We start from the raw sequence: 24638 nt of genomic DNA, 5'->3' as shown, positions 1-24638 counted from the left end.
CTAATTCTCACTTGACGAATCCTCCAACCTGCTTGTTCTTGCAGAGATTCCAGTGGTTTTTTCCCACTTCTCAGCAAAGACTCTATCAGAGAGCCCTCTCACTTAATAAATATCTGCAGTGTGCTTATTAGCGCCATGTAATGTAGCCTCCTAAATAATTAAGACTAACCCACACGTGTCAAATTAAATGAGCCAAATACATTGAGAAATTACCTCGTCCTCAATTTCTTTTATTAATCAGGGCTTTTTTAAAACTTCTTTTCCTGCTCATTTACAAAAATCAAACATGGTTAGGGAGACTCTTGCTCATAATAACTATGCACATGAAACATCTCCTTAGGCAATAACCCTGGGGGGGACATTCTAGCATATGACAAAGGAAAAGTTGAGTTGGACTGAGAGAGACAGCCAACATAGATAATCAAATACAACAAGTTGCTTAGACTTTAAGTTTTTAGGAGGATTATTCCCCCTTCCACTTTCCTGTGAGTTCAGGAGACTATTCAGAAGACCAATTGGAACACTGGCCAAGTCCATCCAGCACCTTCTGCCCTCCTTCCTCAGAACTCCCCTGGGCTCAGTCCAGGATCTCAGACTCTCTTTCTCATTAGCAACCACTGCCAAGGTTCCTATTTGCTTTAAATGGGTGTAAGAAGTCAATGGCAAATATAATAGGAATCGTCAGCAATTGTATCCTTCCAATGATGGGCAACGCCTAGAATTCTAATGCCTGTCTTCAGCATGCTGAGGTTTCAATACCATCTCCAGCAAGAAGCTATTGTTGGATGAAGCTCAGCGCCTCCTCACAGCTTGTATTTCCGCTGGCCCCCTCCTGGCATGCTGCATTCCTGCCTCTTGGAGGTGGTTGTGAGAAAGAATCCACAAATAGAGTAAGTAAACATCAAAGGGGCTTTGATCCACACGGCCCTCGACAGAGCAGGAGCCCCTGAAGAAAGGGCCAAGGCCTTGGATGGAAGAACTTAACATCGTCAATTTGGGTGCCTGAGATGTGATGCTGTTTGAAGTGAGGGCGGTTTGGCTGCGCCTTCAGATCAGCGAGCGAGTGTGCAGGGGAAGGAAGAGAAGTGAGTGCCTTTGGAAACAGCACCCTCAGATCTGCCTCTCTACTCTTTACTGATAGTCAATAAACCCCTTTAAAGAATCAGGAGATCAAAGCAGGCGACCTCCCTGGGCCGTGGCATTCTGCCACCGCCTGCCACGCTTTGTTTTTCTCTAGGGCAGGAGCCCCCAAGCTTGACTTATCTGTCTCTCACGGGCCCTACACTCCCTTTTATCTTGCTACCTTGGAGGGGGGACCTGAACAGCAGAAAGTGGATGGAGAGTCAGGAGGAGGAATGAGTCCACTCTGTCTGTCCCTAACAGCCGAGGCACGGACTGGCTGGAGCTCAGACACATGCAGAGTCTCCTGGAGAATTTGCATGACACCCCACTCACTGTCCTCTGAGAAGGGAGGAAGTAGCTAGGTGCCTGGGAATCCTGGCAAGAACTCGGGGAAACAGTAATCACTTTCCCTCTTCTAGAAATCGCACTCCCCATTTTCCCAGTTTATGGCAGCTGTCACATTTGTATGATATGTACACAAAGAGGTGGAGATGAGGAGTCTAAAGTAATCAAGGGTAGTCATTTAACGTTGTTGAAACTCAATTTTCCCATCTGTGTCACATGAATAGCATTAGCCCATCTGCTTACCTCCAGGGGCTGTTATGAGCATTAAATGGGAAATTGGGTATGGAATTGCTTAAGAACCCTGATTTGCTTAAGACAAATCAGGATCAAAGGATAAATACCAGAGAGGAAAGCTTGCCGTCTCATCTCATGAGGCAGATGTACTCTACTCTAATGCTCCACACAATAGGCACTGATTTACAAAATACTGTGAAACAGATAAATAAATGTCTCTTGCATTTGTTACCTGGAATTATTGTTCCATCTTGTTTTTCCAGTTGGGTCAAAGCTCTGTGGGTTCTTGTGTCTCTTAGCTCTCCAACCCCTGAACTCTTAGTCTACAACTTCTTAAATGCTGGACAACAGTGCTAAATTGGTGTCTCAACATAGGGAAGTCACAGAAACTCACCCATTCCAAAAAATAGAGAGTCCTTCTGCCTATACCTCAACCCCTACATCTTCCCTTGAACTCACCCAATCACCTTCACCCTGGGGTACCACTGTGTCTGATTGTACTCTCACCTAAGATACCAGAAACTAGTCCTGCCTCTCCTCTGGCAGGTCTGACCACAATCCCAAGGTGATCTTGTCACTTTCCCTAAGCTTGGGTAATAAAGGTCCTCAATAGCCCAGAGTAATGGTTATGATCATGGATTCCAGAGCCACACGGTGTAGGTTCAAAATTCTGTCTCTGCCATCTGCTAGCTCATTCATCTAAGGTTACTTATTTAATATATTCATAAATGGGGATGATATCAAATGGGAAATGATCTTGCATGATGTTGTGAGACACGAATAAGAACTGCTGACTTGAAATTATGCCTGGAATATAGTAAGTGCTATATACATGTTTGTTAAATAAATAAGAAACCCTGTTTATAAGAGCAACAAACTTCACAGCCTTTTACAGAGGGGCTTCCCCTGATATCAGACTTATTCTCAACTCACCCACCTATGCTTTTCTTCCAGAGCTGGGCCTCCAGAAGAGAGGATGCTGTCTGGTGCTGGGCTATATGGCCAAGGACAAGTTTCGGAGAATGAATGAAGGTCAGTGAGAACCTCTCTACCGTCTCAGGGGTGATATGGAGGGAAGGAACTATGCCCGATGGCTATGATACAGAGGAACCTGACACATCTCAGAGAGTGGGTGGCTCCACTGGATTATCAGGAACCTGTCTGCATAGTAACATGGGGAAGAGCAGCTAATGCCAGAGACACAGGATGCTGACCCATATAGCCTTTTCCTTTTGCTATCAACCCTCTTCCCTTTGAATCCTCTACTTCTCTTCCTGTCTCTTCCCTAGCTTTGTCCCTCACCCACCTACCCGGCCATTTAAATCTGCTTTTCTCATCTTTCTAATCTAAACATCTCTGTCCTTCTCTTCAATCATTCACATTTCTTGAATGCCTATTGAATAAATAGCATCTTGCAGAGCACTTAGGAGAATCCTAAAGAATAAGGCAGTGCCTGGACTATAGTAAGTGCTATGTGAGTGTTTTATTCTCAAAGAGCTTGCACTTGGAAATCTGTCCTTTTCCAACTCCATTGACCTGCCTCTCCCTCCTACTCACAAGCCATTCTGCTTTCCTCTTGTACCCGGTCTTTCCTCTGAGGCTTGCCTGAGTCACAGAAGACTTGGAGAAAGTATTAACATTGACGCAGAGGCTTGGATGGAAGAGAAGTGCCGTCACTTATGGGCCTGCTGTAATAAAGAACCAATCCTCTCTATCCCCAGCCATCTGTCTTCGTGCAGCTAATAACCCTCTTCATCAGATGCCACAGACTGTTTGTCAGGATCCAAAAGTAGATAAACAATGGCCAGGGATGCCATTTATTCATTAAAGTCAGACAAGTGAAGCCTTGGCTTCCCATCACCCCCACTTGCCACGAGCTGGGCCCCTTCCTCCCAAGGCTCAGAGCCTCTATAGCCTCATCCCCACTCCAGGAAAGGAGGAGGAAGATCACCTCCATCCCCTATGTCCCCCAGAGGCCAACCACAGCAGAGTTCTAGTGCCCTCTTCCTGTGACTTTCAGCTGACTCTGCTTCCAGCCCACCATTTATAACACCAACGACCCCATGTGCTCCAGACCTGAGCACTTACCAGCTATGGTTCTGCCACAAGCACCCATCATGGTGACAGTCTGATAGGAATTAGGTCAGCACAGTTAAGCCCAGGAAGCGTTCACCTCCCCCATTTGCCACCCTCTCTATATAAGAAGGCTCTGGAAGCCGCTTCTCAGTTAGGGGAGTCCCATGGCTGAGCACAGTTAGTATGGGGTCTAAATATTCTATGTCCTGCCCATCAATCTCTTTCACTGACTTTCTTTCTCTCTTCGTTTCTTTCTTAACGGACCCCTCCCAACACTGCCACCTTGACAAGAGTGCTAGGCTGTAATTTCTCATTTGCAGGAATAGATAGTGTGCCCCTGTCCGTGGTGCTGAACAGACATGTTCTCTTGCTGGTCGTGCTCACTAGAAAAGCAGCACCAAGGTTCCTAGGGATTAGGGAAGCCAAAAAGTCAGGAGCTGGGTTGGATTTGAAACTCCAAGCTCCAGGGTTCTGACCCCAGCTTCTAGGTGACCATGGAGATGAGGGGTGGTGAGCAAGCTGAGCCAACATATGTGATGAGTTACAAGTCTCAACCAATAAAACGGAGACAGGGTGAAAGGAGGGTGTGAGTGGAGCAGGAGAGGCGCAGTAGGTGGGTCAGCTTGGTCTCTGGAGAGGTGGAAAACATGGAGGTGAGGAAGAGGGAGGACTTCCTCTACTCCAGACATCCTTGCTACCCCCAGTGCTACATTATACATGTTTCTCTCTAAAGCTCACGTGCCCAACCTCCAACACATCTTCAGATAAGAAAAGGCATCCACAAGCATGAGGAGCTGTTTTATGGTTTATAATTATCTCATACTAATACCCAAAAATAATTATAATTCACACATATTAATAATTGATCTGGGATAGCAGTCATGACATTAATCAAGAAACAGAAATCTCTGTTCATGCCATACAACATACCTTGGTATAAATTGAACAATTGGCAAAATAGTAAAAAATAATTATTTTTCTTCCAGTTGCTGGAATTAGTAAGATACTGGAACAATTAGCTGCTTCTTCTATTAAAGATAAGGTGGTGATCATTATACTTCCAATTCAGAAGAAATACAAAAGACCTGCTTGTGCTGTACGAAAGCATATTTGTTTTGTCTAACAGTATCTTAATAGGGCATCTGTCACCCAGGGACAAGTGGTCCCCTATTTCACTTGTTTCCCTGTTAATTTGGTATCTTTTTATTTTCTTCTCACTCCACTCCCCCCTCCTCACTATATTCCAAAAAAAAAAAAATAACAGCTTGAAAAGGAGCAAAAGGAAAATAATGAATGAACAGGAGCTTTATAGATCTGGGATTTATCATAAGTTAGAGTAATCGCAATTGGTGCTGTTAAACTACACAAAGCAATAAAAAAGAAAACGCAATTCGAAGATCATTTAAGGAGGCATGTGATAGTCAATGAGAGGTTTGCTCTATTTGGAAGTGCTTAATAGCTTCGCAGAGAGAATCTGCAACATTCACAGGGATGGATGTGGTTGGTAATACGGGGAGTGTGTGTGTGTGTGTGTGTGTGTGTGTGTGTTTTCTTTCCTGTTTGGACTCGACACATCCGAGGCATCCAATGGCGATATGAACAAAAATCAATGAGGGGCAGACAAGAAAGGAGGGAATAAAGACAGGCTGGCCATAAGAATATCAAATTTGTTTGCCATCCCTGTCTTCCTGTGATTAAAAGCAGCACACTTTAAAGCAATTGCAGAGAGGAGATCATTTCTTCATGCATCAAACATTCATTGAGTATTATAAAAATTATGCCAATTTTTAAAAAATAAGTGCCAGGCATTCTTGTCATCACTGGAGATATAAAAATGAATAAGACATCATCCCTGCCCTCAAGGAGCTCACAATAAAAACATTGGGGCACATCGCAGTGTAAATGTCACCTCTACAGAGACCCTGCCATATGCCTTACCCAAGCTGAGCACCCCTTTTCCCCACCATATGCTCCATCATGGCAACCAGTCTATTCATTTAGATGGGACTACACAGGAGGGCTCTCCTTCTTCATTTTGTTGTGTTTAATACAATTTGCAATTACATGTTGGACCCAGAACTAGTAGCAGGAGGGAAAAATCTTTACTTTCTTCTTCCTCTCCCATCCCGGGCCTTGTGTCTTGCACACTCAAAGTTTATTTAAGCATTCATTTTATTTGAATGAGTGACAGTAAAGGAATGTACCAAATCACCTGTAGGTGTCAGGTGTGTCTTGAGAAGAAGCTCATCCAGCAGAGCAGACAGAGGCCGAGAGTTCCACCAAATGAGTCTCCAGGTATTCAGCAACTCCCAGACTCTCACTTCAATCCCAGGACTAGAGCCCCTTCCTGGGAGGCCAGAGCAGAGGCAGGTGAGCAGAGCAGAAGGGCCAGGCCTTCCTCGGGGTGATCTTCCTGCTCTCCACACGCATTCCTGCCTCGCCCCACCTACTGCTGGGCATTCTTGGGTGTCTCTAGGCAGATATTATCCATCATCTCTGTTCTCACTGTTCTCTCACCCATCATTCCAACACACACACACACACACACACACACACACACACACACACCCTTCACCTTCCTTTCTCAGATCTCCCCCTGATGACTCCTTCTGCCTGAAGCCGCCAGAACCACCTTCTTACTGAACGTGGCTCACACAGAGCTGGTCTTCTTCCTAGGCAGAGCAGAAAGTTGTCACAAGGTATCAGGTGAGGAGCTCTGCCTGCCTCAGAAAGCTCAGTGGCCCTGCATGTTGGAACCATGGACAACTTCAGAGATGACAGTGCAGCCTGCCAACTCAGGAACATTGAGCCACTTACTAGGATCAGCAAGTGGACTCTAGTCCTGGTCTATGGTCTCTCAGGGCTCTGGGAATTCTTAAAGATGAGGCTGAGATTATGAACAGAGCAGAAGCCCCCTAACTCCTTAACTTGGCTTGGTTTTTCAGGGTGGCTAGAAAGGCAGAGAAAGTGATGGTGGCAAGGGGAAAGAAAGGGCGGAATGCAAGAGAGACTTAGAGCAAGGAAACTAGGAAAGACAATTAATTCCTAAGGAACCAGAAAATTCCATGATAGAACTGCTGAGAAGAGGTAATGAGGAAGAGGATGCTTAAGGGGTGAAGAAGCATGAAGCTTTGACCTCCCCTTCCCACCAGCCCCTGAGGCCAAGGTGGGACTACACAGGAGAGCTCTCCTTCTTCATGTGGGTGCCATCCCCAGTTGCAGAGGGGGCAGGCAGCAGATTTCTAGGACATTCATTTAGTGACCAGCTGCTTCTCCCAGCTCAGTGAAGGGAAAGCAGAAATGCCTCCCAGCACTGTCCCATCATCACTCCTGAGTGATTAGTAAAGGAAGCTATGCTCACTGCACACCCAGGGCTTCCTGGGGAGGGGCTAGAGCACCTCAGAAGGAGAAAGCAGGCTCCACAGACAGCTGGCCCCCTACTGGCTCTTGCTTGGGCCACAGCTCTTAGATGATGCCATGGTCCTAGTCCAGGCTCTGTGTGCAAACGCTCCTCCACTGTGGTGTCCATCTCCAACTGTCAGCCCTATGAGGGATGCTGAGCCCTGGAAGGATGAAAATCTGGCATCTCCAACAGCCCTGAAATTATCTGTGATGGTATGGGAGTCTGTTATGTCTTTCTACATCCCATCCATCCCATCCCTAATCCATAAAACTGAGATTAAAACTTCCTCAGAAGAATTAGAATTCCCCAGAATTCATGGGGTGGGTAGAGATGCCCCACAAGTCAGGGAGTAAGTGCCAACTGTGAATACTTACCCTTGGCAAGTCTCTGGACATCTGGATTTCAATATTCTCCTACAAGAGATTGAATAATGTCAGATAAGATCACCTGTACGGTTCTAAATGTCATTATGCAAAACTCTTATTTGGCTCTCAATGCCCTGTCTGCACCTTGTTCTCATCTCCCATCACATAATTTTTTTTTTGTCTGTGTGGTACTGGGGATTCAACTCTGCCACTGTGCTACATCTCCAGCTCCCATCTCATGATTTTTAAAATGCCTTGGTCACCAAAGGAACCAGTAAGAGGGAGTCAACTAATTTTTTCTTGGCAACCTCCTAAGAAAGATGTGTTTCTTTCTTCTGTCTATTCTCACAGGGCCAGATCAGACCACCGTCATCTCCACTCTTGGTGGCATAGAGGCAGTTTAGAAAGCCTGCAGATGAGCTGCATTTGTCTCAGGGCATAGGGGAAGCAGGATTAAGGTGGCCTGGGGGACCTGACCCCAGGAAGAATGAGCCTCGCTGGTGCAGCGCTTCTCACCCGAACTGTGGCAGCCACACTCCGGCTCATGCTAAGGGTGCACAATCATTTTCCTGAGACCGTTTCTCCACTGCCTGCCAGAGCCCCCGGGATGTTAGCTAATATTGTCATTTTGTTATTTGGGGCTTTTGGGTGCATTTTTTCTTATTTCATTTTTCTTACTGATGTGTTTTCTTCCACTGGGGCTGCAAAGCTGGTTATTTGTATAACGTCCCTGTTTATTATTTATAGCAAGACTCAGATTTCTGGGGCACTTTATGATTGTTATTTAATTCACTCAGCATCTTGGAACAAGAGACCCACAATTTCCATTCTCTTGCCATGATCCAATGGAGGATTCTAGAACTGTGTCCCAAGCCCATTCCTCTGGCCACCAGACATCTCTCCTACTGGAGAAATGTCTAAGGCAGGGGTGTCACCTACGCTGCAGAGTCCACCAAGATCCTTTTCAAATTTCTTTTTCTCTCATGCCCATATCTAGTCCTCACCAAGTCCTAGGACGTTGGTCTCCTGAGTGTCTCTAGAATCCATCCGCCTCTCTCCATCCCCGTCCATATGTCCAATACCCATCTCCGTCCCTAGTCAGTTCATTTTCCACACTTCATCCAGAGCCATGTTTCCAATATAAATCTGATGTCATGTTCCTCTGGAAATTATTTCAATGGTTTTCCATTGCTTTTTGGAAAAATGCCCAAATCCTTTGCATGATTTGTAAGTCTCTGCATGATCTGGTTCTTGCCTACCTCCAGGGCCTCATTCTACTCCCTTAATATTCTGTACAACATCACATGGTCCTTCTTCCTGCTCTTCAAGGACAGCATGCTCCTGCCTACATGGGGCCTTGGTTTTCCTAGTTCCTCCTCTTGGGATACATGTCACACTGGAAACACCCTCTCCCTAACCCCTCACATGTTAATTCTTGCTCATCCTAGAAATCTCAGTTCAAATATCTGCCCCATTGAAGCCTCCTCTGACCCACCCTCCCCAGTCTAGGTCAAGCAACTGTACTAAGTGCTCTAGTAGAGCCTCATCCCTTCCCTCTTAACTCGGTTTGCACATGAGTTCATATTGCAATTGTTTAATTGATAGCCATCTCCCCTGTCAGTAAGTAAGTTCCGTTTTGTCTCTTTTATGCCCCCAGAGCCTAGCACAGAGTTTGCCCAGAATGATCAGTAACAACAAAGTGAGGACAGTGACCTTTTCTGCCCCTGGTCTGTATCTCCAAGATGCTAGAGCTGGACAATTTGAGAATCACAAACTCTTAGGGAAAAAAACTTAATAAATCCACCTGGAGAAGAGAAAATTGCAACTCAGAAAAGACATGTGACTTGCCCAGCATAACACAGCCAGGGGACAGTCAAGCCAGGACTTGAACCTAATCTTCTGACTTATCTAGTTCTTTCTCCACTTCACTATGCTATTCTTAAAGACTGAGGATGACATGGTTAAGTGGATCAGTCAGGGACACCTGCCTGCCACAAGTTTCGAGCCATATTTTGAGACAAGCAGCACAGGTCCTGGGGAAATGAAATGGAAGTAGGTCCCTTGAATATCGACATGGGCAAATACACAGAGTAAAGTCATCCCCTCCTGTGGCCCAGCACTGAGCCAGGCACAGAAGCTCCCAAGATCATGGACATGATCTCTGTCCTCAGAAATTGTTGCCCTCCACTTGGAGACATGGGACACACTTCCCACCAGTTGTTTTGTGCTTGATTTTGGTTTTAGCTTTTCATTTTTGCATTGTGACTCGTACACTTAATGATCAAGCATTATGGCTTAGGAGTCGGAGAGATTCTAGGTTCCAGATATAGTCAGAGCTGGCTTAGCACCATATAACTAGAGATTCTGGAGGCCAGGAGAGACAAAATGTCATCTAATGCATAGTTCCTCTGCTGGTTCAACCTCCCTCCCCACCAGGCACCAGCATAGTAAAGACTCAATGAACCCTGTGATACTGGATGCTCACCTATTCACTAACCATATACCCAGTCCTTCTCAGTGCCTGGTCATGGGCTAGACCCTGGAATGTAAAGGCACAGTCTCTGCCCCATAAGCAACTACAATATAATGTCCCAATTACAGTAATTGAGGATGAATAAAGAGCTATGGGAGAAGAGAAGAAGAGTCTCATCAAACTGTAGGTGAGGAGCATCCAGGATGGCTTCCTGGAGAAAGTGATATCTAGCCGTTTTTAGTATAAGAGGTCATTGCAATGGACTTTTTATTCAGCTGTAAAGATGAATGTAATTATGTCATTTGCAGGAAAATGGATGAAACTTGAGAGCAGTATGTTAAATAAGCCAAGGTCAGAAAAGTCAAGGGTTGGATGCTTTCTCTCATACATAAGCTAGAGAGAAAGAAAAGGAAAAGAAAGGTGGGGAATCTCATGAAATCAAAGGCAGATCAGTAGAGTACAGGAAGGGAGGGAAAAGGGGAAATATTGGGGAATGATATTGGCTAATATTGCCATATTGTGTGCACGTATGAATATGTAACAATGAATCGCACCATTATGTATAATTATAATATAACAATAAAACTATGAGGGAAATAAATAAAAAGAGGCCGTTGCAATTTATGCTTGAATCCCTGCAGAGGCAGGAAACTCACTTCTAACCAAGTCACGGGAACCCCTCAGCCAGGCTCTCATAAAGAAATTCCACATACAGTGCTCCTTCCATCCAAAGAGTCTTCATCTTAACATTCCAACTGCACTGATGACAAAGGGACTGAGTGACTTGAGCAGCAGCCACTGGCAAGAGCCCGTGGTCTCCCCCAAAGCCAACTGTGTCCTGATGGAGGCCTCCTTTTTTCTCTCTGCTTCATCCTCATCTAGTCTAGAAACTTCATCTATGAATTGATTGAATGCTGACCCTCCCCAGGGTCTGCAGGAAGTCACAGAGGAGTGGGAAAAAAATGAGGGTGCTTAATGGCCTGCAGTGCCATAAAGTTTTTAGAGCTGTGTGCTGGAATGAGCAGGTTCAGGCTGAGATGAATTATCCAGGGCTTTCATCAAAGGAAAGTCAATAAAATCCCGAAGGAGCTCGCCCCACCTCCACAGAGCAGTCATGTCACAGCGCCAGGCCAGGGCTCCAGAGGCAGCAATCCCAAGGCCTTGTTTCCCCCCACCCACGCCACCTGCTTCTTCCTGGTGCCTTCCCTTCTGAAATGTATTCGTTTCTATGGAAACGGTGTTGTTACTTGTATGGGAGGAGTTTAATGACATTCAGAAGTACCCAATCTAGTCCATTTATATAATGGTTTGAAATACACATAATGGCCTATGGAATATAGGACACGGTGACAGTTTCAGTAACTGCATACCGAGGGTGGGATAAATAGAGCAATGTAATAGTCCCCAACTCTGAGTCAAATGGACTAGGAACAACCACCATTCTTAGTAGTAAAGAGAAGCACTTCTCAACCATTATTCATGAAAGGATCTCAAAACCCTACACCAAGCCACTCTCCTCTCATCCATGATGGACACTGGACCATGGCTCCTCTGCACTCACTAAGGTTTGACCAGGAATCAGGCTGGACAGGTACAGAGGGGAGAGTGTGTCTGTGGATGATCCCTGATGTGGAAAGGAGCAGGCATTTTGTCCAGCCATCACTTTGGCCAGCCTACTGTCATCATTGCACTGATTGAGAGGCCACTCTTGTGCCCGTTCTTATGTCTCAATTCTGTTTGACTTAGGATTTATCAGGTTGCCAACTATGTGCCTGGGGGCGGGGGGCGGGGGCTAGTCAGTGGTGGAAGATGGTCCCCTAGAAGCAGACCCTAAGCAAGGAATCAAATGTGATCATTCATCTGGAGGTGCAGAGGGGACCAGAAAGGCTGTAGGGAACTGCTTCAGGAAACGGAAGGCCAACACAGGGGTGTCATCCAGCCTGCTACCACTGTGGGTGGCTGAAGCCTGATCTCAGTGGGAACTCTGACAAGTGCTATAGAGTACATTCCTCAAAGTTAGGACACATGAGGAGTGAGGTATTTAACAGCAGCTCCTGTAGGGAATGGGTCAAGGGCTGTTAGCTCCAGGTACCACTGTCCTGCTCCGTGAGGCCTTTGCAGCCGTTGGAAGCTAGCCTGCAGGCTTTGAGGTGGTCTAGCCTACAGGATCCTGGCAGGGTTGCAATACCCTGAGTCCAATGGGGAGAGAGCTTACAGTGAAAATTGAAGGCAGGGTGGTACAAGAGCCAAAGAGATGTACAGTGTATAGATGTCACACTCTTGAGACACAGAGGTGAAGAAAGACATTTGTTCTGAATGGAGAGACACTGGGGGACTTCTGAGAGCTCAGAGAAAGGAGCTAACCCATGAAGACATGGGACAAGGGAGGAACTTCACATACTTGTGTCATTTAATCCCCGCCATATCCCAAGGTAGGGGTTTCATCCCATTTTAAGGATGGAGAAACTGAGATCTAGAGAGACTGGGTCATTTACCTATCGACATGCAGCTGTTACAACATAAAGCAAAGAGGCAGACCCTGGTCTTCTTACCTCCACCCTGCTTCCAGGAGCTTTTGTTTGGGGGATGGGAGTAGGGTAACACCCCCACTGCCATCAGGACAGACATGACTGAGACACGCTGTGTGTCCCTGTCCACTTCTTCTTGGCCCAGGACCACCTCCCCATGGTACACTTCCCATAGACCCTGCCAGGACAGTCAGGTTGTCCCTCTGATCCTGCCCCAAACGTAGGTGGGGCTAACTGTGCCTAATATTGAATGCATCATCCTGGCTTCACTGCCCAGGGGGTACAGGGAGAAAAGGAAGCAACCTGAGTAGGGAGCCCTTCAGCCCTGTGGTCCGCTAAAGCAGGCCTTCTCTCCATCCCGACCCCTGTGCTCATCTCCCCCAGCCTTGTCTCCAGAAGCGCAGGGGAGGAGGGACAGTGTGCACATACTGCCCTGGAGCAGCATTTCTATGGCACGTTAATAGGTTTTCTGTGAAACACAGCCTCCTCGGTCAGATAAGGTAGGGAAAGTCTAGGTGAGACCTAATTAAACAAGTCTCTCTCCTAAGGAACGTCTCGGAGACTTTAATACACCAAGGGGCGTGATGAAGCATCAGAAGGGGGAGACGGTTCACAGAGTTTCCCAAACTCACTTGCCTACGGAATCATTTTGCCTATAGCATGCAGTAGGCCTAGTGTTCCTTAGAATCCACTTTGGGGAATAACGGTTTAAGGCCTGAATCTGCCACTAGCTAGTGTGGGAGCTTGGTCAAATGAGAATAAATTGTGCCTGCCTTGTGGGGACAGTAAAGTAACATGGATGAGCACTCTTTATAAAATACTACTCAAAAAATTACATTATTATTGCTTTGCGTGGAGCAAATCCACTCCATTTCAGAGAACAGTTCATTAGGATTCAAAACAAACAAATAAAATATGTTTTTGAACATTAGTTCTGTTCCTGAGTAGGTATGTGACCTTGACCTTAATCTCTTTTAGCCTATATTTTCTCATCTACAAAATGGGTGTACTCTAGATGCTAGCCCTCTTTCCTCCGTGTATTCTCTGTAAGGATAAAATTTGCATAATGGCTGTGCAAGGTGCTTTGGAAAAGTATAAAGTGCCATCAAACGCAAGACATTGTTATTAGTGTTGCAGGTTAATACCCTCAATTCAGTCCCATTTTTGCTGAGATCAAAACAGAAGGTGTGTTGAGGGAGGGGGTGGGATAGTGAGAGAAATAACAATGACTAATAACCTTCATCCATATTTATAGTGTTGGGAGACTTGTATGAGCATGTCACTGAAGGGAGAAACATGAATATTTCATGAATAAATGGCTAAATGCATATTAAAATGAAATGGTCAGTTAAAAGCTCCACTTCCCTGTGCCTCCAGGCTGTGCTGGAGAGGTCAGTACAGGCTCTGGGCTGGTCTCCAGAGAGTTGGGGCTGCTAGTCAGAAGGGATGAGCTCAGCCTCCCAGTGCAGAGGAGGGTCTGTCCAGGGAGGACAGGTAAAAGTAATGCTGCCCCCAGAGGATAGGAAACTAATGCTGGCTCCAGGTACTGGCTGGGTAGCCTTGGGCAACCATTTGGGGCCTGCATTTCCATCCTATAATGGATACGAGAAAAATCAGCCCAGAACATTGTGAGATTCCAATCCAAGCTCAACTGTTTGGAAGAGGGTTTGTAATATATATAAGTGGAACATGTTATTTTTCATTTATCTGCTCAATAAACACTTATTGAACAACTACTATAGGCAAATCATTGCCACCACAGACATTGATCTATCATTTATCATTGCACCTGTTTTTACCATACCCACAATCCTGAGAGGTATCTTCTATTACTCCCATTTTCCACACAAGAAAATAGAACTCGGAAAAGAAATAACTTTCCCAAAGCCATACGGCTTCTAAATCGCAGAGCCCAGGGCTACATGAAGCCAAGACTTTGAGTTCTACACTAAATGGCCCATCCTTATCCCTTGTACTGCTGCAGAGCCAGTGGGGCACCTTGCCTGCTCTTCCTTGATTTACAAGTGCCTTGCACTTCCTATCACCAGAACATCCTCCCAAGCCAAACGAGCTAGTCCTAGCATCCCCTCTTTAGCCCCACCCCCATCCCTCTATTTGTTTTCCATCTCTGCCTCCCCCCTCTTCTAAGCCTCCTCCTGGCTATCTGTCCTCATAACATAGTCGTCCTAGGATTCTAATTTCCATCTCCATTCATCAAGGACTCAGCCTCCCAAGACCTTGAGCAATGCATATCACTTATCTGGGCCAGCCATCAGGTGGTGCAAAGATTGAGCACCTCCCATCCCTAAAAAGCCCTTAGAAGATAGAGCAAGGACAGATAGGGCAGTGCCAGGTTAAATACAGCCAAATATACCCCGCTCCTGATGGATGTCCCTGGAGCCTCCCCTTGGTGCCAACTTGATGCTCCTGGCTCTCTCTCGTCCACCACACAGCATGAAGACACAACCATCTCTGCAAATCTCTTCCCTATAGGGCAGTTTCATGTTATCTTGCCTCATTTCTTCTCCAGAGATGAGGAGATTGTTTTAAACCTGCCGCCCCACCAGTTCTGCTCCTAGCTTCCAATGCCATTAAGTTTCATTATAACAAATAAACACCACAATGACATTTATAAGTTACCACTGAGCACAGAAGCACAAATATGAAGCAGATAAACTGCATTTGATCCAAATAATTACTGCAGGCAATATTGGGCTTAGTCTGAGCTGGCAGCCGGCTACCGAGTAATTTATTAGATTGCGTAAGGCAATGTTGCACGTTGAGTTTTTCATTATTGTGTCTTTTCCCCTCTCCGTGGCCTAAATAGGTTAGAGGAGTTTAGACAGTGCATGGCCAAACAAAGACAGACTTTGCTCGAGCAGATTAGGGCCAGGAATGTCGGCCAACTGTCCAGGAATGGCTGCTTCCCAAGCAACACCCGTGCTTGGGAGAGAAGAGAGGACTTCAGTGATCACATTGATGCTGCCCTCCAAGAATGGTTCCCTGAACTCCCCACCCACTGGCCCAGATACAAAGAAGGGACCCCGTGGAGGAAATAAATGGCAGAGGCTGGATTAAGTCCCCAGGGCACACAGCCTGGATTTCTGCTGCAGACTCTCAGCCAAAGACCCTCTCTATCAACAGGCCCCTCCATAATGCCAGGTAGCCCTAGGCAGCCCCAGACCCCAATCCCAGACCTGTCCTCCTGCAACCAATAAAAGGAAGGAAGCAATCCACCAGCCAACTCTGCAAAACAAAGCAATGAGAGCTGGCTACAAGCAGCCGCCTCCCTGCCAAACCCAAACTCATAAAGTTTGATTCAAGGGGTTACAATACCTCCTATTCAGCGTCCCTCCTGCCCCATTCTCCCAGCCTTAGTAAATTACCCAATAAGCAGCAAGGACCTGTAGTTATTGTGCAGTTAAATGGTATTTGCCCAGTAAATCCTGAGCAGAGTACTAACGGTGATATACAGTAACTAATTACGGACATGAATTCTCTCCCCAAGACGCCAAGTGTTACCAAATATTGCTGCGTTTAGGGGAGGAGGTTTGAAAGCTGTTCTGTTTTCTCCAGTGAAGCCATGAGTAACTCTCCTATTAGAGAAGCTGTCGACATCTCCAGGGGCACTCCAGCTACAAAATAGAGATGTCTTGGGAGACAGGCAGGGATGAAGCCACATCTTGCAAGATGGCAGCCATTCACTGCCCCTGATCCCATGCCCTAGCAGAAGGACCTAGCCAGGCACCAGCTGGTCCTCTTTGGGTCGTCTAACAACAAATGAGTGGCTCAGCACCACAATGACTGTTGCAAAGGCCCAAGGCTCCAGCAGTGCAGGGAATGGAAGTCATTATTCACTAAGCCCAGGATGGAGCTAAGAAAGCTATTGCAGGATCCACTTCTATATGAGGTTGCACAGGGTAGGGTTAAAAATGGCTGAGTGCAGATGATTTTTGCCCTAAATTATTATTCACAGAGCTGATCTCAGCCCCAAAGGGCACCTCAGGAGTATTGAAGATGTCTATGGTCTACAGGTAGGGCAGGGGCCGTACATGGAGGTCATGAAACAGATGTCCCATCAGCTTCATATCTGTTTCTGGAGCACAGTGGGGTGGCCTTGGGCAACTTCCTATAACTTCTGTCAGGGGCACAGAAGTCAGTCTTCTTCTTTCTGAAGAGGAAGCATACTGATCAAACACCCTCTGCTGAATACTCTTGTATAGATAAAGGCCAGAACTGGAATCCAGTGGTTGAAATCCTAGATCCAGTACACACTATGACCTTGATTAGGTTACTTAACATCTTTGAGCTTCCATTTTCTTATACATTAAATAGGAATGGTCCTGTTTTTAAGGATTGTGCTAAAAATGGCTAGCTGAATTTGGGGCTACCCCTCCCTCCAAAAAGCTCTATCCCTGCCAATTTCATCCTCCCTATGACCAATCTATCTTCTGAGATGCCTGGGCTCAGAGACCCAAGCTGAGCCTCCTAGAAAGGAAGAAAACCTCTCCTCCTAGGCATTCCCCTGGAGACTGCATACCTCCTCTCCCTTTTCTCAACTGCTTCCAGCCCAAAATCTCTCCTTCATCAACATTTCCACTTCAAATGCTCAGGAAGAGTGGACGGTCATTGCAAGTGAGATTTGTTCTCTTTGCTGATGCATTTTCAGGTTGCTACAAATAACTGAGCCTTTTCCAGGGCCCCTACTAGGTAGTGATAAAAGAGGCAGAGGGAGATGGAAGAGGGCTGAATCAGGAGGGTAGACTTATGGTGGGACATTAGGCTTTGAGCCTAAGCTCTTCAAGACTCCACATCGGGTTGATGATCGAAACTCTCCACCGGGTGCTGTGAGGGTGGATTAAGTAAAAGAATGTATGTGAAGTGCTTTGTGAGGTATAAAGTGTATACAAGAGTTAGTTGTGGTTAATATCCCAAACCAACCAGAAGACTGGGCCCGGGATCCCAGGGCAGCAAGAAGAAGAATCACTTTTTTAATTAGGACACATATATAGTTAGCTCTCAATTATCTGTTGGCAAATTGTCCCCATTCTTGGCAAATGCTATCACCAAGATTGCTTAATGAAGTCCTCTGTTAACATTTCACAGCTTCTTATTTTGCTCTTATTTGCATGAGGCCCAAAGGGAATGAAAGTCCTTTAAAGGCAAAAATCAGTTAATATCCCCATCCCTTCCTAGGAAAGGTGTGAGCCAGAAAGGCATAAGCCTGCATGAGCTCTGGACCAGAATCAAAGGTGATGTTCTTCACCCAGCTGAGTAGGAGACAGGGAGGGCGCTCCATCATTGGGTTGTGTGTGTGTGTGTGTGTTTTAAGTATTAAAATTTCCCAGAACATCAAACACATCCATATTCAAACATAATAGCAAAATGCATTTTAAAGTAAAAAATAAATGTTACTTAGGATTATTCATTATTTGGAGTTGTCCATCATTTGGATTATTCACAGCCTTGCTTCTCTCCATTAGCAAAGATAATTAAGAGTTGATTGTATTTAGTCTCCAAGAGGGGAGAGATTCAGGACATTGCACAGAGATTATTTACTTCCGATTGGGAATAACTCCTACAGCCACAAGAAGACTCCTCTCTGAGCACAAGGTTTAAGCTGTGATTCTCAATTTAGGCTTAGTGAGGGGGACCAAAATACTTTGTTCTTAAGTCCAGCCTGCCTCAGCCACACAGTGTCAAAGGGTGCTGGGCTTACATTCATTCATGTGGATGAGACATAACCATCTTGCCCTTCATGGAGCACCTGCAGACCCTCAAAATCACACTGCACCTTCTGAACCTCTGAGCACTGCACAGAGAGACCTTGGTATACACTGTAGGGGGCCAGGGGCAGGATCAGTCCCTGGGGTCTACCTCAGCTCTGCCTCTACCCATTTTATACATTGGGGTTCCATGTGATATTTTCATGACAAAAGAGTTGCATAAACTTAAAAGAAGGTGAAAACTGCTAACTTTGGTCCAGAGCCTTCACTGAGCAGATGGAAAAACCAAGCACACTCAGGAAGAGAGAGCAGCTTGATCAAGGCCACAAGGTTCTCAAGGTCAAGAACCAAAGCAAGAAAGAACCCAGCTCCTGAGTCCCATGCTGTTTGCATACAAGGATGCTTCTCAGATGTGATTCAGAAACCATCTGCAGTGTGATTTCAGAAGGAAGCTGTTAAATAGATTCCTCAACCCAGCACAGACCTACTATCTCGCAACCTCTGAGCTGGAGTCCAGGAAGGTGTATTTTTAGCCATTTCTATCAGTGATTCTTACATATGGGGAAGTTTTAGAACCACTCTGACTGACAACAGCACAAAATGATTATTTTAAAATATTTGCTTTAAAAAAAATAATATTTAGGAAATTAATTTTCCCCTAAAAAGCCAAAAGTCCTTGAGAAATTTTCTTTTATTTTTTTTGCTTTTATTATTTTCCCCTCCAATAAGACTTTGGGTAAGTTAGAATGCAGAGCATTCAGGTTGGGAGGAAGGGGTCTGACAGATTAACTAATAGTCTAGACCCTAAATTTTATGAAAATGGAATCTGTGCCTCAGGGAAGGGTGGAATCAGGCCCAAGGACAGACAACTAAGTGATAGCAGAGGCTGCATCACACTGGTACCTTCTGGGTCTGGGTACTCATGGCAAGGACCCGGTTTTGCATATCTGTACTGTAGCCTTTAGAAAAGGGAGCAAGAGAGGCATCGTGGGATCAGCCAATCCACAGCCCAGTCTCCAGCCTGTCTCAGGGGTCCCGAAGCTTATGTCCTCTAAGAGGCTACTGTGGGCATGCTTTCTGCCCACAGTCAAGCCTTCAGTGCCCTCTGGGGCTAATGACACACAGTTCTATCACTGCTCCTTAGTTCTACTTCCTCCCCTGCTTCTCCCTAGCCTTCCTCTGGGGATGGTTCCCATGAGTGCATATTCCAAACCAGAAATCACAAGGACCTGAGATGCAAAGACAAGAACATGGCCTGAGTCCCTTGACCACGCAGCAACAGGCCTGAGATACAACCAGGGCCCCTGCTTCGTGGGCTGCAGAGTGTCTCCCTTCTGCACCCTCCTGCCCCCACCGTGTACACTTACTGCTCTGCCTGTCCCCGTCCACCGCTGGGTGACCTCATGCAAGGATGGATGGATGGGCTCCCTTACAAGCACCAAAGAGTCGGTATTTCCAGCAGCACTTATCAGTGTCTTCTTGGCATCCAGACCTTGGCTGGATCGATAGAGGAGCCCCTCTCCATGCCACTAATGAGCACAGGGCAGGCACTGGCTGGGGCTGCAAGGCTGATAATCAGTAGGCAAAGGATTTATAGTGACTTTGGACTCACCCTGCCTTAGCCAGCCCGATTGCTCTTCATTAAAGACCCAGGCTGTCCAGGATGACCTTGGTGGATTGTATATGCTGAGGAGAGAAGAGTGAGACTGGGAGAATCACAGGCTACCTGGGCTGTCCCAGCTCAGGCAAGGAAGAAGGGTGAAAGAAGGGGCCCTTGCACTTTCTGCCCCTCATCCAGACCTGGGAAGAGGGGTCCAACTCTCCTATATAAGCCCAAACAAAATTTTAGTCATTTTTGGAACATTTGTGATATTGGCAAGCTTCTCCTCACTTGGACATCAATCAAGTCACCAGTAGGGTTGAAGGTATTCCCAAGTCAGCAAAGGTCTAAGAGAGACTATGGTGAGAAGTTTCCATTTTCTACTCTTGCTTGGTTCTTCTGGCTTTTCTATTTATAATTCCCATCCCAGACCTAAGGATTAAGCTAGATGACCTCCTAGCATCCCAACAGAGTTCAAACCCTGTGCAAATTTTGACAAGAGTTAGATGTTCCACCACAGGCAGCTGGTTCCAACAACCCAAGCCTAATGTAATAAATGTGTCCCTCTTAGGTAGTCACATGAATGTCTGTAACTTTGGTGTTTGGAAATGAAGTTTCAGATAAATACCAGATGAGAAGCCATAGAAACACTTCTCCTATTCCTGGTCCTGGGTGAGTACTCAGTAAGTGTGAGGTATTCACACCTTCTCCCAGCTGCAGACCCAGAGCCCCAGCTACATCCAGGGTGTCCCCAGCTACAACCAGTCACTTAAGTGACTCCAAGCTCCCCTCCAATGACACACCAAGAACTGAGCTCACTGTCTCACCTGAAACCAGCTTTCCTTTTATGTGTGATAGGCAAGGCAGGGGGTAAGCAGGGATTGAATCCAGGGGTGCTCTACCACTCAGTTACATCTCCAGCCCTTTTTATAATTTTATTTTGAGACAGGGTCTCGCTTAATCTTAAAATTCCAATCCTCCTGCCTCAGCCTCCCGAGTTGCTGGGATTACAGGTGTGTGCCACCGCACCTGAGTGAAGCCAACTTTCCTTCTAATAGCGCATGGCTCCCCCATCATCCCACACTGAAATCCAGGACCTAGAAACCCATAAGTGTCTGTCTCCCTCATCCCCTATAGAGTATTATCAATTCTGTCTCCAAGTGGCTCCTAAGCCCATTTTCTTCTTTCTACTGATGTGCCCTTATGACAGGCTAAAGCTGCTGATCAGTCTTCCTGTCTTCAGACCTATCCGCCGCCCATCCTCCTCACTGTCACTATTCTGATCTTCTGAAAACTCAGGTCTGAGCATGTTGGTCCAAAACCTTTGATGACTTCTCATTAAATTCAAGCTTCTTAGCATGCACGTGAGGGACCATGCAGTCAAATCCCCCATGCCCACCTAGATTACACCCTATTAAATACATCCCCACACACAGCCCATGCACCAGTCACACCACGTTTGTAATAATAGTGACAGTTGCATGGAAGGCAGGAAGGGCTTTGTGCTCTTTACAACAAATGTCCTATTCCATTTTAACAAACAACCCAACAAATAGTGTCTGCCACCCCAGTGGGGAAATTGAAGCTTAGAGGGACTAAGCAGCTTTCCCAGGGGTGCACAGCTACAATGACAGTACCAGAGGTCAACCTGAGACAGTGTAGCATGGGTGATTTCACTCCTTCAACACACTCTGACCCCCACACTTTGCTTAAGTTGCTCCCCATTCCAGCGAACATTTCTTGCCTCCTCCATCCTGCTTACCCTGCAGCCCACTTAAGAAGCCAGCCCACTGTGACTTCTCCCTGGGGACTGTGTTTTACCTTGCTTTTGCCTTTGATCCCAGCTCGTTGTGCTTATATCTGCTTTTTCCAGGTTCTAAGCCCTGATCAGCAGAAAGCATAGCTGTCTCTCTTCTGCACCCTGTACCCAGGCCAGGGTCTCAGAAATGCTGAGTTGGCCCCCACTCCTGCCTGAGGCCACTAGAGCATGCCTAGGGTTGGCACAATCCCTGGCATCCCTTAGACCATCCATAAAAATCAGATTTATTAATTATATGTCAATCAGTGGGCTAGTGCATTCCCATCACTACCAATCCTGTGCCCCTGTGTTACAACAGGGCATTCTGGAAATCTAAAGCTCACTTCCCTACATCAAGAGCTGGCCCAGTGCTGAGCAGTAGAAAAAAAGCAGAAGTCAAGACTTGGGCTAACAGGAGGGATCTGAGCCATCAGTGTCCCTCCCTGCCCCACCTAGCAGCATTCTGATATCCTCAGGGCTGCTGAGCTGGCTCTTTCTTTTACCCTTCCTTCCATTTGCTTGCTCCTCTGGACAAGGATGGTTTTCTTTAAGCTCATAAGAGGCAATTTGCTGCATGCTCAGGCTGGGAGAAAGCTGGTGATAAATATCCCCAGTACGAGTACTCGTAAGCCTTCCCCAATTGGTCACTAATAAGAGAGCAGACAGTGATATCTTAGCCCTTTCTGCATGGCTGATCTGCCTCTGCAGGAGACAGAGGCCAGCTGGGACAGGCTACAGTGGAGCCACAGAGGCCCCCACACTCAGGTCTCTCACCTGCACCACTGGATAGGAAGAAGTAGATGTCTGATTGGTCCTATTTCTGATTTGCAAAAACTCCATTCTCAGCTGGATCCAGGACCCCTCATGACAGGTGCTGCTCTGGTCCCAGTTTTAACATTCCCAGGCTCAGAAGAAACTCATGGATTATCATGCAAGAACAACCCTTGACTAGGCGCATTCCACCTGCCAGGATCATTTACACACAAGGGCCTGTCATCCTCACAGCAGATTTGCCAAGTAGGTGTGCCATCCTTATTTTGCAGATGAGGAAACTTAAGGCTTAGAGAGGTGAAGAGCTTTCCCCAGTTCACACTGCTAGTGAAAGGGTCAGAGTTTCTTCCCAGGCAAGACTGACCCTGTGTTTTTTCCTACTCTCCAGGGCTCAGACCCTGGCAGGTGACCCACTGGTCAGGTACTCCAAGTGGGCAGCTAAGGGTGGGTATTCATCACTCATACTTCTACCTGCACCAGAGTGACATTACTCCTCCATCACCTTCCCCATATCATGATTCTTCCTCCACGGAGCTTCTCTGCCACCCCCTTCCCAATTTCCACACTTGAAGTAAGCCCCTCTTAAACACCAAAATAACTTTATAAGATATCTTCATCAAACTGATCATCTGATCCCTTTTAGTCCAGTGACCTGGGATCAAGTGTGACCATCCAAAGACTGAATGTCCTGAGAGTTGAGACCAGAGTAGCAGGATTTCAGCTGGGCTGCCCCAGCTCACAGCCAGGAGGGTGGGCATGCACATGTGTTTGCAGAAGACAGGCTCCTTAGAAGCAAAGGCACACATCCTGTGACTCAGACATTCTGTCCAGGTGTAGCTAAGGACAATGTTAATCTCTCCTCAACCTGCTTCTGGGACAAAGTCCAGGCCTAAGTGGCCAGTCTGAGAAGGGGGTAGAGTGGGTACACCCTTGCACCAGCCCTCACGGCCTCCCAGCTGACCTCCAAGCATGGATCAAAAGAGAGAGACTGTAGTGGGACAGAGGGGCATGCAGCACCCCTCCTCCCCCATCAGACTCAGTGCAGAGTGTGTTCCAAGGCTCTAGCTCTTCTGTCATACAAACCACCCCAGATCCGATGCTTTTGCACTCATCTGTGCTGAGCCTGCCCCACCACTGTGCAGCCATAGTACAAAGGCCTATGGAGTGACAACAGCCTTGGAACACTGGAGGACCAGAACACACCCTCAGAAGCCTGAGGACTGACAGTTGTGGGTGGCAGGGATGAGTGAGTACCATGGCTCTAGGAGTCCAGATCTGGAAGACCCCAATCACCATGGGCCTAATGACACTGGCTGTTTTCCTACGTGCTCTGCACACACAGAGACCTTAGCACCATGAACTCTAGGGTCTTAAAGACCACACAGACCACTGTCCCCTCAGAGCTCCCAGGTGGCCCTCATGGCACAGTGAGGCCTAGCCTGTGCAGGGAGAGAGGGTTTCAGGGAGGTAGAAGGGTTCAATAGAGCTGGGAGTGAGGCCAGGAGAAGAAGAGGAAGTGGGGAGGGAAGGGCCAAGATCCACAAAGGCTTGGGCACAGTCACCTTGCTTCCTCAGCTAGCATTTCTGCTCCAGAAAAAAAAAAAAAAAAATTCTCCCAGAAATTCTAAGCCAGAGGTTTTCCTACATTCTATAAGAAAAAGTCTGGCTAGGAAAGGGGTGGAGCCCAGAAGCCAGTTCCATCAGTCTCTCAAACACACCTGGGTGCGCAGGCACCACGGCAGCCGGGCCCCAGTGCAGGCTGGGAATCCATCACTCTGCGTGAGCCGGCCTTCATAACCTCAGCCTCCCATGTCAACACAGCTCCTCCCTCCCCAGGAAATAATTGGGGATCTCAGGGGCCTGGGGGCAGAGGTATGTGAGCTCTTCATGAGGTCTTCAGCTTTTTAAATGTTCTGCTGCAAGACAGCGGAGACCGCCGGAGCCAGAGGGGTGGTTTTTCCATGCTGTCTTGCACTCAGTCCCCAAAAGAGGCCAGGGTCGGGATGCAGTCTAGGCCAGAAGCTTTGGGGGCTGATGGAGATGAAGGAGGCAGTGAGGAGGGGAGATCTACAGGGACATGGAGAAAAGCATCTGGAGGAGTCCTGAGGAGGGAGAAGCTGTGATGTCCTGCTTCTGCTCTGCCCTGAGCAGAGGACAGAGGGCTGGGGAACATCTGCAGGACAAGGGTGGGGGGGGG

General features: G+C 46.9%; 1 protein-coding gene across 6 annotated transcripts in view; it reads left to right on the top strand.

The window, feature by feature from the left end:
- The window catches only part of Kirrel3 (kirre like nephrin family adhesion molecule 3), a 557396-nt gene that overhangs the window by 429838 nt on the left and 102920 nt on the right, over nt 1–24638 (top strand). For all 6 annotated transcript variants that reach the window (XM_048796103.1, XM_048796102.1, XM_048796106.1 and 3 more), the window contains exon 3: nt 2656–2733. In XM_048796103.1, the coding sequence (XP_048652060.1) occupies nt 2656–2733 (78 nt within the window). The remainder of the gene's footprint in view (nt 1–2655; nt 2734–24638) is intronic.

This window comes from Marmota marmota, unplaced genomic scaffold (genome assembly GCF_001458135.2).
Source record: "Marmota marmota marmota unplaced genomic scaffold, marMar, whole genome shotgun sequence".
In the NCBI taxonomy this organism is placed as follows: Eukaryota; Metazoa; Chordata; class Mammalia; order Rodentia; family Sciuridae; genus Marmota; species Marmota marmota.
The sequence above is the reverse complement of the archived record's forward strand: the minus strand, read 5'-3'. Positions and strand labels throughout refer to the sequence as shown.